Source organism: Denticeps clupeoides, chromosome 15 (genome assembly GCF_900700375.1).
Source record: "Denticeps clupeoides chromosome 15, fDenClu1.1, whole genome shotgun sequence".
NCBI lineage: Eukaryota > Metazoa > Chordata > Actinopteri > Clupeiformes > Denticipitidae > Denticeps > Denticeps clupeoides.
The window spans coordinates 2,002,703-2,017,358 of record NC_041721.1 but is presented as its reverse complement, the minus strand read 5'-3'; the positions used below and the strand labels follow the sequence as shown (position 1 = coordinate 2,017,358).

The 14,656-nt window shown below is 46.7% G+C and overlaps 2 protein-coding genes across 7 annotated transcripts in view; one reads left to right on the top strand and one right to left on the bottom strand.

Annotated features, from left to right (window-relative positions):
• The window catches only part of usp15 (ubiquitin specific peptidase 15), a 31,397-nt gene extending 27,097 nt beyond the window's left edge, over window positions 1-4,300 (top strand). For all 6 annotated transcript variants that reach the window (XM_028953834.1, XM_028953832.1, XM_028953833.1 and 3 more), the window contains 7 exons: window positions 536-805; window positions 900-970; window positions 1,860-1,975; window positions 2,082-2,231; window positions 2,305-2,408; window positions 2,492-2,580; window positions 2,720-4,300. In XM_028953834.1, the coding sequence (XP_028809667.1) occupies window positions 536-805; window positions 900-970; window positions 1,860-1,975; window positions 2,082-2,231; window positions 2,305-2,408; window positions 2,492-2,580; window positions 2,720-2,929 (1,010 nt within the window). In that variant the 3' untranslated portion in view covers window positions 2,930-4,300. The remainder of the gene's footprint in view (window positions 1-535; window positions 806-899; window positions 971-1,859; window positions 1,976-2,081; window positions 2,232-2,304; window positions 2,409-2,491; window positions 2,581-2,719) is intronic.
• A 105-nt stretch (window positions 4,301-4,405) lies between these two features.
• On the bottom strand, window positions 4,406-12,432 carry LOC114764308 (protein phosphatase 1H-like). Its single transcript, XM_028953837.1, has 10 exons — window positions 12,010-12,432; window positions 9,463-9,628; window positions 8,884-9,231; window positions 8,675-8,787; window positions 8,483-8,567; window positions 8,285-8,403; window positions 8,123-8,186; window positions 7,158-7,265; window positions 6,920-7,071; window positions 4,406-6,080 (listed from the first exon to the last, which is right to left on the bottom strand). Exons 1-10 carry the CDS (start codon window positions 12,240-12,242, stop codon window positions 5,933-5,935), a joined length of 1,536 nt encoding a protein of 511 aa, XP_028809670.1. The 5' UTR covers window positions 12,243-12,432; the 3' UTR covers window positions 4,406-5,932.
• Window positions 12,433-14,656: the final 2,224 nt, after the last annotated feature.

Here is a 14,656-nt window from a genome sequence, read left to right as displayed (position 1 = left end):
TACACACCCTACCAGCCTTTCGGACTAACATACATTATTCATCTCATAAAGTGAAGTGATTGTCACATGTGCCATGTCCAGCAGAGCATATATGGAAACAGATTTGTGTCAACATTTTGAAAGAAAACTTTCCTAATATCGAACAAAAACAAAGACGATGGACATCTTGCTCTTTTTCATTTTCTCTCATGAGTCTTTTCATTTCTGCTGGTTTTTCTGCTGGACTTTCAGTCGCTCCGCCCAATTTTATGCTGCCTGAGGATTCTGATGCAGTTCTGCCACAGAATTAAATAAAATGGAAAAAGAGAGAAATGTAAACAAAAAAGTATAATCTCAAAATGCCAACATCTGTTTTAAATATAATTCCATATACTGTACATGGCCCTGTTACACACACACACGTCACAGTAAAATGTGAAACCATATCAGGCATTTCAGGAAGAAACTGGTTGATGTCGATATTGGTTTTCATATTTATGGTTGTCTTGGTGGAATATATACATCTTACTATTGAACTGTTGGAACGTTGCTGTAGGTGAGATGGAGACCGACGAGCAGGACGATGAATCCAGTCAAGACCAGGAGCTTCCATCAGAGAATGACAACAGCCAATCAGAGGACTCGGTGGGTGGGGACAATGAGCTGGAGAACGGTGTGGAGAACTCGACAAAAAGCCACCAGCTGGCCGGGCACAAGAAGCGACTCTTCACCTTCCAGTTCAACAACATGGGCAAGACGGACCTGAGCTTCATCAAGGAGGAGACCCAGCAGATTCGCTTCGACGAGGGACACCTGCGGCTCAGCGGTCAGCGCCGCCCGTGCCACGCCCCCCTCCTTATTGGCAAATGTTAGTGTGCATGACTCTAACCACGCATTTTTCTACATTTTCCCATCAATAGATCGATCCTACCTGTCTTTGGACTGGGAGCCGGAGATCAAGAAGAGGTACTTTGATGAGAGCGTTACTGAGGTGAGGTTACGGTGGCAGCAGGTTCGGTTGATTTACAACCTTGTAGTTGTTTCAGTTGTTTTTATTTCTGTATTAATTTTAGTTTTAGTTGACTCTTTGCTTGAGCTGTCATTTTAGTCTATTAGTCAGTCCAGTTTCAGTTGACTAAAAGTATTTTAGTCAGAATTATCCATGAATATTTTAGTCTAGTTTTAGTCAATGACAATTTTAGTCTCATTTGCTTTTTGTAGTAAAATTTATTTAACCCAGTCAATATAGTACAAGTACTGAGTAGAACAGACAAAACAACATTTTCATTTATTCAAACCCATATCATAATTAAATGATAATCTTTTAATTATTATATTATTGTTACCTTATAGACTCAAGAATACTCATCCATTCCAGTGGCCGCATTTCTTTTCCATATTTTTTGACACATATTCTGTTTTCTTTTCCACTTCATTGTTAAAAAGTGTCCAAACGTCACTTCGTCTTTTTCTCCCAGATATCTGATATCCCGCCACCATATATCTATATCCCGCCACCATATATCTATATCCCGCCACCATATATCTATATCCCGCCACCATATGTCTATAACCCGCCACCATTTGTCTATAACCCGCCACCATTTGTCTATAACCCGCCACCATTTATCTATATCCCGCCACCATGTCTATATCCCGCCACCATATGTCTATATCCCGCCACCATATGTCTATAACCCGCCACCATATATCTATATCCCGCCACCATATATCTATAAGCCACCACAAGTATTCTGAAATAAACATAATGCACGATCAGGAATTGCAGAAGTGACAACATCGTCATAAATTTACTTGACGAAAACATCACTAGTTGCAACGTGTCTGACTGGCATCTCGCGTACCTGTCTTTCCTGAAGGACTGCGACAAGCATGAGAGCATGGAGTACAAGCCGCAGAAGAAGGCCGTCTTCAAGTTGAGGGACTGCATAGAACTCTTCACCACCAAAGAGAAGCTGGGAGCCGACGACCCTTGGTGAGCCCGGAAAACTGAACCAGTCTTGGTGTCCAGAACTCAAGCATGCTCAGCAATAAAGATGGACAGTGTCCAAACACGCAGAAAATGCCTTCGTGCGTTACAGGTACTGTCCCAGCTGCAAACAGCACCAGCAGGCCACCAAGAAGCTGGACCTGTGGTCCCTGCCACCGGTGTTGGTGGTCCACCTGAAGCGCTTTTCGTACAGCCGCTACATGAGGGACAAGCTGGACTCTCTGGTGGACTTCCCGCTCAGGTCAGCTCAAGCGCCCCGGTGCCTGGCTGGTTTGTCCGGTCCCCTTGGTCACGTGCCGCTGTTCCGTCCGCAGGGACCTGGACATGTCCGAGTTCCTCATCAACCCCAACGCAGGCCCCTGCCTCTATGACCTCATTGCCGTGTCCAACCACTATGGAGGAATGGGAGGAGGTCACTGTAAGTACCATACGCTGGTGATGTGTGTGTGTGTGTGTGTGTTTTGTCACAAGTGGTTCCGTTACCTGTCTCGGTGTGTTCAGATACGGCCTATTCTAAGAACAAGGATGATGGGAAATGGTTCTACTACGACGACAGCAGCGTCTCTCCAGCCAGCGAAGATCAGATTGTGGTAAGAGATGCTTTCCCGGTCGGAATTGGGGTCGGAACAACGACTGGTTGTGATTAATCGGTTAATTGTGCAGTGGGCACCGATACAGAAACAAACTTGAAGTGAACAACGGTTTTTTTTTGTGTCTCGTGTCCCTCAGTCCAAAGCTGCGTACGTCCTGTTCTACCAGCGGCAGGACACCGTTAAGGGAACCGGCTACTTCGTCCTGGACCGCGAGGACCAGGAGACCTCGACGGTCGAGGCAGGGACGGCCCAGAGTGAAGAGGAGGACGAGGATGAGGAAGACCTGAATGACAATGAGGATGAGGACACAGAACCCAACCACGACACGACCATGAGCACCAACTGAGCAGCCCGAGACAAGCCGAGGGGACGTCCAAAGCCATATCAGAGGCGGGCACGCTGGCCACGCCCTGTCGGGGGCGGGGCCAGAGCAAGATACAACACACTGGAATATCTGAACATTAACCAATCGGGGCGCTCGACTAACGTTTCCGTAATCTTTACACACGTGAAATAACACAAGTCGCCTGAAATCCTCCTTCCGGGTCCGAGGAGACCGCCACGCCAAGATTTGGGTCTTCCTGCTCGAGGTTTTTAAATCGCACGAGTGACGAGTGTGTGACACTTCTTCCGCATATGGTTTTATCTCTTCTTTCGGCCTTGTAAATACGCGGAATGGACTCGAACTGAAGCCGCTTCGTGGCACAATCACCGCATTTCGACACGTTACCGGCGCCACGCGTACTGCAGCGTGCCACCTTACGTTCATGCTGCTGGAGTTTTTATTTTGTAATTTATTTAAAGATGTTTCTAGATGCCTTACAGGTCCTGTCTGTACAGAAGACTGAAATCTGTGAACGTGTCGCGGTGTGGGGTGCGCCAAGCGTCCAAATGGGGGCGACACCGAGACACTGCACTCGGCACGGGAAGTCGTTTTTAGCAAAAATCTGCTTTATTCTGAATGTTTACAGACGCTGTTGGAGGTCGGTGTGGCCCCGCCCCTTTCACGAGGACCCTGTGGTCACCTGATCCCGAAGGAGGTGGGATTATGAGACGTGGCGAAGCGTTCGACGTCTGCCGGTTTCAATCACCTCAGCCTTAAATATGACTGTTGCCTTTTTCTTTTCCCATCACACTGTTTGTCTGCATGTCCCGTGTCCCCACACACACACACACACACACTTTCACCTGTTGAAACGCAGACAGAATGTAAAGTTGACGGGTCGGGTTTGCGCGTTGCCTTTTCTTCTTAGTTTGATCGTTGCCTTTACCATGAACTTCACCCGGGTGACTGATCAGGGGTGTGGTCTTTTCCAAAGGGGAGGGGGGGGGGGGGCGTGTCCTAGCAGTGATTATATCAGCTATATAAATACTGTACATACATCAAGAGTTCACTCTGTGAGTGCACATTTGATACATTTATTTATTTATACCTACGCATTTAAAACGACTTATTTAAAACCTTGCGAAGACAGAATAAATGTAAGACGTATGGAATTCAGCTTTTCCTGTAGTTCCGTATTTATTTATTTTTTTGGAGGATTCTCTATCATTTAGACTTTTTGTAAAAGTTTATTGATTGACATCCTTGCATGAGAAACTGGGGTTTCTGAGTTTGGCTGCACTTGGGTTTACATTTGAAATGTGCATGTAGGGCGTGGCAGTGTATTTATATACAGAATTCAATAAAGTTGTGTAAAGCCAGATTATTCTTTTTTTTGGTTCTTTTTGACCAGAGGAGAATATTATTTTATATATAAAATAAAGATAAAAAAAAAATTGGACAAATGAGCAACACACAAAATATTGAAAACACTAAATATATTAACAAATGGGTAAACTTTATTATTATTTTTGGAAAAGCAATACTGTAGATACAGATTTCCTGCACGGTTTCTAAATTAAAAGCACATAAAATAACGATGATAAAAAATATCTTTCAAGACTTCAGAACCTGTTTACAAAATGTACATTAACATTCACACTGGAGAGTCAGGAGAACGCCTCCCACATGCACCTCTGACACAGCGTGAGTGAAGGAGGAGTCTGGAGCGGATGATGTCACAGCGCAGATTATTACTCAGGGACTCGAAGGACTTGGAGCAACTTTGGTCTCTTTAAAACGCATGAGAAACGGAAGAAAATGAAAACTCGGTCCAGTATAAAGTGCTCAAATGTCGCATCCGACCACTTCACTGGTTCACAGATTAGCTGCCAAAATTCAAACCACCACCCACCAACCGTAGATAATCTAGCTGTACTGTAAAATACTTTTTTTTTTTTTTTCTCTTGTCTACAACAATCGCTTTTCAGTGAAGATCTGTTGCACACTTCGACTTAACGCTGGACCAGTGATGACCCCGACGGGGTTTAAAGTGCCTTCTGCTACGCGTGCCTGAAACCAGCTCTGGCTGAGAAGGTGTGAACCATGGAAGACGTGAACTTGAGTCTTGCTGCAAATACCTGAGCTGCTCAGTAAAAGACATTTACATGCTGCAACATCCTCATGCAAACCGGGTTTCGGACCACTTTTATACATCGACGTGACCAAAAAAAGAAACATACTGTCCATTTAAATGAACCTATGGAGACTTGACAAGTCCTCCTCTAACCGGAAAATCGCATGTTCTTTCATGTAGTAACTTCAAATATCTCAATAACACCGAACACATGCTCCCCTCCCCCAGTCCTACTCAACGAGATAATCACGGCAACGCCATCACTACCATTTCAAAGACTATTCATATTTCATGAGGGTGATGAAATATGCAGAGGAGAGGTCAGAGTTCGTATGGAGCAGCATACGCGCGATGGCACAAAGTGGAGTGGCTCTGATTCTGGAGCATAAACGGCGACTGGGGGGTCAAATACATAAAAACCGACATGAACCACTTAACATCGTACTTGCATTACTATAAACACGGCTCAACTGTATTCTCGTACACGATCAGACAGACGGCGAGGAAATTCTATAATGGTGGCGAGAAAGGAGAGAAATAAAAATACAATGAATGAAGTTAATTTAGAGAAGACCTGAGTGAATCAATAAATGGAATCAACAGAATACAACGTGATTTCAAGTCAAATAAATAAATAATAAAAAAGTTTTATCGTTATAAATAAATAAAAAAACAGCTTATGTCTACAGTTGGACAGTTTCTGGCTCCGGTTTTGTACATGGGGGGGTCAGGTCCTAAATTTACACAAACACGAAAAGAACCAGAACTGCTGATGTGGTTGCAACTCCTGCAGCTAAAGGACGATCCTATTAAAGTGCTAAGACTGTAGGGGACGATGGCGAGGACTGTCCAGCGGACGGTAGTGGACCGCACGGTCCTGTGGCCGCTCGTTAGGGCTGCCGGTTACCGTACATCAGTGGGACGATGAAGACGGAGATGTCGTCCCCAGAGCCCAGGCGCTCGTTGGTAATCCTCCAGCCGCGGTCCCTCAGAATCCCTCGTGCCCGCATCACCAGGTCCTGGGCCGCCATTGTGTACCTGCAGCGCAGCGTTGCCATCAGACAGACCAATCACTCAGCCGCGCTACGAGGCTCCGCCCCCACAAACATCTCAAGAGGGTCCCTACTTCATCAACCCCCTGAACCATGATGTTCCTTCTTTCAACGACAAACCTTTATGACGTCACTAAACACGATGAGCCATAAATGCTGGTCGTGTGACGATAACTTTAACAAATATATCATGAAATATTTTTGATGGACAAAAACAAGACTAAATGTGGTTTGTAAAATAAAACTAGACAAAATGTCTCTTCAATTTCATTGATGAAAACAAGACGAGACGTAATTTCCTCTCGTTTATTCGTGTTATTATTATTATGCCGTATTTCTCTTTTTCCCAGTCAGCCACACAGATGATGTCACTTCTGCATTTCCCGTTTGTGCATTATTTATATTTCAGGATGCTAATGGCGGGTTACGGATATATATATATATGGTGGCGGGTTACGCCACCATATATATATATATATCCGTAACTGTAACCCGCCATCGAATATATACACACACACAGTGACGGGTTACCCGTCCACTTCATTTTTTTTATAATGAAGTGGAAAAAAAACGAATGTGTGTCGAACATTGTGATTGTCATTGTGAGACACTGCAGAACAGCACATGGTGTCACGGTGAAACGTGTCCTCTTAATTTAAACTTCACCCTTGGTGAGCTGTGTGTGGGGCCTCAGTGGCGCCTTGGAGGATGGGGATTCGAACTGGCAACCTTCTGATTACGGGTCTGTTTCCTTACCCGCTAGGCCACCACTGAAATTATCGTTGCAACCCCCCGTCCCTCATCCAAAAAGGTCAGGACACTCGCCTGTGTAAGTCATCTGGATCACAGTTGGCCAGGAAAGACGTGACTGCATCAGCCACCTCCTCATTGGATAGGACATCCCAGAGGCCATCAGTCCCCATGACCAACACGTCATCTGCCCCATGCTCATACTGCGTCAGGTTGTACACCTTCACCTGGGGGAGGACAAAAAAAAAAAAAAAGCAGTGATCACAGCTTCACAGGACGGTGACGTGAAGGAGTCCAGCATCATCCAGCTGACCTCAGGACAGCAGGACAGGAAGGGCTTTATGTAGATGTCAGAGTCGTGCACTTTCAGGTCATGGTCCCCGAGGCCTCTTGTTACACCAATCGTGGCCAACACCCGCGCCTGAGGCCAGAAAAACAAGAGCATTTTTATAAATCCAGACTGACTGACACCTGTCAATTTCTGTATCAGACCTAGTAAATAAATACATAAATAATTACTTTATACAGAAATCCCTCTTCTGAAGGGGACTTGGGCATTCCCAGATTTTTGGGAATGGGCTATGCGCCCATGAAAGAGCTCCATGCTCAACTGGCAGGTTTTTAATGACTATTTTAAAAAATGATGGCGACCCATATTCCTTCATAATCAGAGCTTTGTTTGTCCAATCGCCTATTGAGGATTGACCACAAGCTCTCAATTGGTTTAAATGTCCAGGGAGTTTCTTGGCCACGGACCCAAAATTTCAACGTTTTGTTCCCCGAGCCGCTTAGTTCTCACTATGGCATTATGGCACGGTGCTCCATCATGCCGGAAAAGGCACCGTTCTTCACCAAACTGTTCTTGGACGGTTGGGAGAAGTTTCTGTTGGAGAATGTTTTGGTACCGTTCTTTATTCATGGCTGTGTTCTTGGGCAAAATTGTGAGTGGGGCCCCACACATGATTGGCAGCACCACACATCAATCCCTCTCACTTGCGTTCCCAAGAGGATCACTGAAATGATCTCTGCAGTTGCTTTTGTGGCAGGGCTGAAACGCAGTTCATGAAGTTCATTTTCATGGCAAAGAGGGACTTTGCAATTCATCTGATCGCTCTTCTCTGATCGCATTCTGGAGTAAATAAAAAATTACCATAATAAACACGGACGCAGCAAACTTTTGGCCAGGACTGTAGATTTGACAAGGTGGCCAATACAGCACAGGTTGACCCACATTCTTCTAACTGACCACAAGTCACTTGAAGCTCTCCCGGTTCTTACCTTTTTACCCTCTCCGTATATTAAGGGGAACCTCAAGTCCTCATCCTGAATGGTTTTATAGGCCCTGTTCGGGAACAGCGGAAAGCAGCGGGTTTTAACCTGATCCCGTCCTCGTCCCAGCGGTATTTAGGGAAGCTGGTTCTGGACCAGGATGAGTCTCACCAGCCGGTCATGGTGAAGTCGCGGTACAGCATCCTCTTCCCCACCTCCTTCCGCTGCACGCGGCGCGGGAACTCCAGGTGCGTGAACTCGCCGCCCAGCAGGTGGGGCTGCATGTAGCCCTGGAGGATCAGAAATAAAAATAATTTTTAAAAAATCCACAACACACACACACTCGGAATCCAAAGAACAAATTCCTACCAGGAACTGAAGCCGCTGACGCTCTGACTCAGGCGTGAACTCTGTGGACATTGGGATGACCTCTCCACTCCTGATGATGATGGCCCTGGAGAGACGAAACATCGTTCGTCATTGTGGTCCTACGGCGAACCTTCATATTCTGTATCTCTCCATGTTCATCTGCGCCTGCTGATGCCTCTGGGTGAATTTTACCTGCTGTCCCCTGCATTGGCCACGTAGAGCTTTCCGAGGAGGTAGCAGATCGCCAGTGCCGTGCAGCCTCCTGAGATGTTAAAAACGGCCTTCTCCCTCTCGATCTGGGTGTCCTATTACACACACGCACAGAACGACGGCCCTTATTGTCAAATTCTTCTCACGTCAGATGATCATCACCGTGTACAAAAGGTCTAAGCGTTCCTCACCATCTCTTTGAAGGCGTTCTCCAGCGCCCCGATCACCAGGCTCTCGTGCTGGATCTTCTTTTCGCTGAAGAATCGGGGAGGCGGGGCACACGGCGACCCGGGGGCGCCGGCTGCACCCCTGAGGGAGGACGCCCGGGACAGGGAGCGGTGGGGGACGAGCGTTTCGTGGAGACCCTCCTCCCCCAGGCAGGTTGGAGGAAGCACCGCCAGGTTGCACAGAACCTCCAACACGTCCTGCAGCTGCTCCACGACGTGATGTTGCAGCAACCGGGAGGCCATAACTGCCGCCCCTGAACCGGCGTGTCCATCAAACAGCGCCCAGTAGTGGAAGACTAACCCTTCAGAGTCCTGAGGGTCCATCAAACATTAAACATGAGCCAAAGTAGCCCCAGGACACCAGAATTTCAAGACGAGAGATCCTGTCGAATAAATAAATCAGCAAGCCCGACAGAGCAGTGGTCGCCTAGCGGGTGCCACTGAGGTCCCACTGAGGTCATCTGGGCATTGATTCCCATGATGCATAGGGCGAAATGTTGACTGCAAACTAAGGAGGAGACTGTGGGTGGCGTTCCGACTCACCAGGTTCTCCCTGAGGCTCAGGCCCTCTCCGTTGGGGAGGGATGACCTCCTCTTGGCCGTCGGGGTTCTACTGGGCGTGGAGCAGCTCCCAGACCTCCTCTGCACCACCAGGACCTCGCAGCAGGCCTGGTCCTCGTTCACAGCGCTCTTCCCCGCATTGATCACCCTGAGAAGAGAGACACACCCTGCAGCAGAAGCGCAAATGGCTGCACAACAGCGACGCTACCGGCTTTTAGTCCACTTCAATCACACTTCTAAAAAGAGTCAATGTTTTAAATAGTAGCGTGTCTTGGAGTCGTACTGTAAGTAGTGTAGGTGTAGAGCGTGGTTAGTGTAGTCATATTGTAAGTAGTGTAGGTGTAGAGCGTGGTTAGTGGAGTCGTATTGTAAGTAGTGTAGGTGTAGAGCGTGATTAGTGGAGTCGTATTGTAAGTAGTGTAGGTGTAGAGCGTGATTAGTGGAGTAGTATAGTAAGTAGTTGTTGGTGTAGAGCGTGGTTAAAGTAGTGTAGGTGTAGAGCGTGATTAGTATTGTAAGTAGTTGTTGGTGTAGCATGTGGTTAGTGTAGTCGTATTGTAAGTAGTGTAGGTATAGAGCGTGATTAGTGGAGTAGTATAGTAAGTAGTTGTTGGTGTAGAGCGTGGTTAGTGTAGTCGTATTGTAAGTAGTGTAGGTGTAGAGTGTGATTAGTGGAGTCGTATTGTAAGTAGTGTAGGTGTAGAGCGTGGTTAGTGTAGTCGTATTGTAAGTAGTGTAGGTGTAGAGCGTGATTAGTGGAGTCGTACTGTAAGTAGTGTAGGTGTAGGTGTAGAGCGTGATTAGTGGAGTTGTCTTGTATGTAGTGTAGGTGTAGAGCGTGATTAGTGGAGTCGTATTGTAAGTAGTGTAGGTGTAGAGCGTGATTAGTGGAGTAGTATTGTAAGTAGTGTAGGTGTAGAGCGTGATTAGTGGAGTAGTATTGTAAGTAGTGTAGGTGTAGAGCGTGATTAGTGGAGTCGTATTGTAAGTAGTGTAGGTGTAGAGTGTGATTAGTGGAGTAGTATTGTAAGTAGTTGTTGGTGTATAGCGTGGTTAGTGTAGTCGTATTGTAAGTAGTGTAGGTGTAGAGCGTGATTAGTGGAGTCGTATTGTAAGTAGTGTAGGTGTAAAGCGTGATTAGTGGAGTAGTATTGTAAGTAGTGTAGGTGTAGAGCGTGATTAGTGGAGTAGTATTGTAAGTAGTGTAGGTGTAGAGCGTGATTAGTGGAGTAGTATTGTAAGTAGTGTAGGTGTAGAGCGTGATTAGTGGAGTAGTATTGTAAGTAGTGTAGGTGTAGAGCGTGATTAGTGGAGTAGTATTGTAAGTAGTGTAGGTGTAGGTGTAGAGCGTGATTAGTGGAGTCGTATTGTAAGTAGTGTAGGTGTAGAGCGTGATTAGTGGAGTCGTATTGAAAGTAGTGTAGGTGTAGAGCGTGATTAGTGGAGTCGTATTGTAAGTAGTGTAGGTGTAGAGCGTGATTAGTGGAGTCGTATTGTAAGTAGTGTAGGTGTAGAGCGTGATTAGTGGAGTCGTATTGTAAGTAGTGTAGGTGTAGAGCGTGATTAGTGGAGTCGTATTGTAAGTAGTGTAGGTGTAGAGCGTGATTAGTGGAGTCGTATTGTAAGTAGTGTAGGTGTAGAGCGTGATTAGTGGAGTCGTATTGTAAGTAGTGTAGGTGTAGAGCGTGATTAGTGGAGTCGTATTGTAAGTAGTGTAGGTGTAAAGCGTGATTAGTGGAGTAGTATTGTAAGTAGTTGTTGGTGTAGCGTGTGGTTAGTGTAGTCGTATTGTAAGTAGTGTAGGTGTAGAGCGTGATTAGTGGAGTAGTATTGTAAGTAGTGTAGGTGTAGAGCGTGATTAGTGGAGTCGTATTGTAAGTAGTGTAGGTGTAGAGCGTGATTAGTGGAGTCGTATTGTAAGTAGTGTAGGTGTAGGTGTAGAGCGTGATTAGTGGAGTTGTCTTGTATGTAGTGTAGGTGTAGAGCGTGATTAGTGGAGTCGTATTGTAAGTAGTGTAGGTGTAGAGCGTGATTAGTGGAGTCGTATTGTAAGTAGTGTAGGTGTAGCGCGTGATTAGTGGAGTCGTATTGTAAGTAGTTGTTGGTGTAGCGTGTGGTTAGTGTAGTCGTATTGTAAGTAGTGTAGGTGTAGAGCATGGTTAGTTTAGTCGTATTGTAACTAGTTGTTGGTGTAGTGCGTGGTTTGTGGAGGTGGTTGTGGGTACTATATACGTATTGTGCGATATACATTGCTTAGTGTATATGTAAAGAACTGGGTTTGGTGGAGAGTACGTGTGGTGTGTGATTAGTTCTTTTTATTTGCTGTCCTAACTTATTGACTGTTCTTCATAAATAAAGTTGGATTGTATTGATCAGTAGGGGTGTTAGGGATTGTGGGTAATGTATGCAGAATGCACCATATTTGATAATGAAGGACTGAGATTACAGCTCTTGTGTAAAGAGCCGTGATTTGAGTGTGTGTAGAGATTATCGACGCGGTGGAGGGGCGCGCCGCACCGCACTACTCACTCCGCGTAGCCCGTCACCCACGGGAGCCTCCTGGTCTCCTTCAGGATGAGGATGGGTCGCGCCATGTGGTCCGCGGAACACTCCACCTCGTCGGCGGACAGTCCGAGGAACTCGGGCCTCCTGTAGGGGAACCTGAGCGGCTGGTCGGCGGCGTTGGCGTGGTCCGCGGAGTGGGGTCCGGACATGACGCCTCCCACGAAGCTGACCACGGCGGACTTGACCCGCGAGAACATGTTACCGCCGCGCCGTGCCGCGCGGCTCCCTTTGCCGGAGTTTCCCCCCAGAGCGGCGGGCGGGCGGGACGGAGGAGGATCAGGCGGAGACCCGGACACCCGGCTGGCCCTGACCCCGGATCGGCGCTCATCCAGCGTCCGCAGCGCAGCAGCCCCGCACTTCCGAATTAGCGCACACGTGACTCGCGGGGGCAGGATTCCTGTGTGTTGCCAGACGTCGACAGTTACGCCAAATTCGAATAAACCTGGAAATCTGTCACATGACACTCGGAAAGTGGCACGGGACATTTTAAATCCAACACACTTAAATTAACGTCACTTAAAAAAAAAAAAAAAAATATCGCCTTTATGAAGCAAAAAACCCAGAGCCGCTTTGAACGGACGGACTTGGCAACACCGATCACGTGACGCGAGGCCAGACGCGCTGAGCTTCTTACTGACCGCTGCGGGTCAAAGGGCGCCTTCATCCGCCCTCGTCGTCACCTCCACCATCCTCTTCATCCCGGCGTGCCGCGGGGATCCCGCGTCTTATCCCTCCTCTACTCCAGCGTGTGCACGCCGAAAGGCTTACACAGAATTACAGTGAACGTCTTCCGAGCTCATCACGTCACAAGCAGACGCGGAATTAATCATTCAAACAAAACTCGTTAGGCGTGTAAAATTAGGTGAAAAAAACTTAATCGTAGTTCGCAAATCTAAGCTTGTTTCAAAGACACACTAGTGAAAGTGATTGTCATCGTGAAACACCGCAGCACAGCACGGTGCATCCAACAAAATGTGTATTCAACCATCACCCTTGGTGAGCAGTGGGCAGCCATGACAGGTGCCCGGGGAGCAGTGGTGCTTTTGCTCAGTGGCACCTCAGTGGATTCGAACCAGCAAACTTGTGATTACGAGCCACCACTAGGCCACGCTAGGCCACCACTGCCCCAAAGTTATATCATAGAAAATGATAAAAATAGAAGAAACATTAGATAAATGTCATGAGGTTGGACCAAAACATTTTTTTTACTTTTCTTATTGCATGAGACAGGATTCAAAATCAAACGTAAAAAAAGGTTGCCTTGTGTTTAATACTTATATGTTCAACCAATAAGATAAGATGCAAGGATGGGGAAGTGGTGGTAGAAGCCTAGTGGGGTAACACACTCACCTATGAACCAGAAGATCCAGGTTCAAACCCCACTTACTACCATTGTGTCCCTGAGCCTGACACTTAACCCTAAGTTGCTCCAAGGGGGACTGTCCCTGTGACTACTCATTGTAAGTCGCTCTGGATAAGGGCATTTGATAAATGCTTTAAATATAAATGGTGGTCTAGCGGGTAAGGAAGCGGACTCGTAACCAGAAGGTTCAGGTGCCACTGAGGTCCCCTTGATCACAGCACCGTCCCCACACTCTGCTCCCTGGGCGCCTGTCATGGCAGCCCACTGCTGTGTTAAATGCAGAGGACACACCCATTAGTAATGGTGGACTACTGCTGAATTCCAGTTGTTTCCAGCAAGGTTCCTCATCTCTCCGTCAGTGAGGCTTCTCAAAATAAAATATAAAACGGTATAACTCCACATTTCGGTCTATACGTGAGCTTTACAGCTGTCATTTTCTAATACATGTCCCATAATTGACACCACCAAGGCCTTAAGTGAAGGCACCTCTGTCCTTATTTGAAATTGAAATTCCTTTAGTTTTACAAATCCTGTGTCCTCTGACCCCTGGTGGCACTGGACAACAATTATTCAATTGTTTCTTACTTATTAAATTATGCTGATGTCTTACCAACACACCTACTGAATTGTTTTGTTTGTTTGTGGTTGCTTGCAAAAGATGAACGTCACCAGTTTTATAGGAGCCTAGACAACGGACAATATTAGAAAGTCAAGAACAATACAATAATTTTCCCGCTCCTACAAAATCTTGAAGACAGATGGAAAAAATGTGTAATGACAGGACAGTTGCAGTATGTTATGAATTAAGGGTTTCATGAATTACTTGCAGTGATATAAATCAGATGTTTGTGGAATCCGATCCATTACAGTGAACAATGAGAGTGTGCAGGCCTGTAATTCCTCTAACGGAAGGTTGCACGAGTTCTCAGTGCAGGTCTGGTGGTTAATGTCCCCCGTTACCCCCTTTAACGCAGTGTCACCCTAGTAAATACACCAGATGGCCAGGAGGTGGCGGCGTCTGCTCAAGACGGCCTAATAAAGTGAAGTGAAGTGATTGTCACACGTGATACACAGCAGCACAGCACACAGTGCACACAGTGAAATTTGTCCTCTGCATTTAACCCATCACCCTGAGTGAGCAGTGGGCAGCCATGACAGGCGCCCGGGGAGCAGTGTGTGGGGACGGTGCTTTGCTCAGTGGCACCTCAGTGGCACCTTGGCAGATCGGGATTCGAACCAGCAACCTTC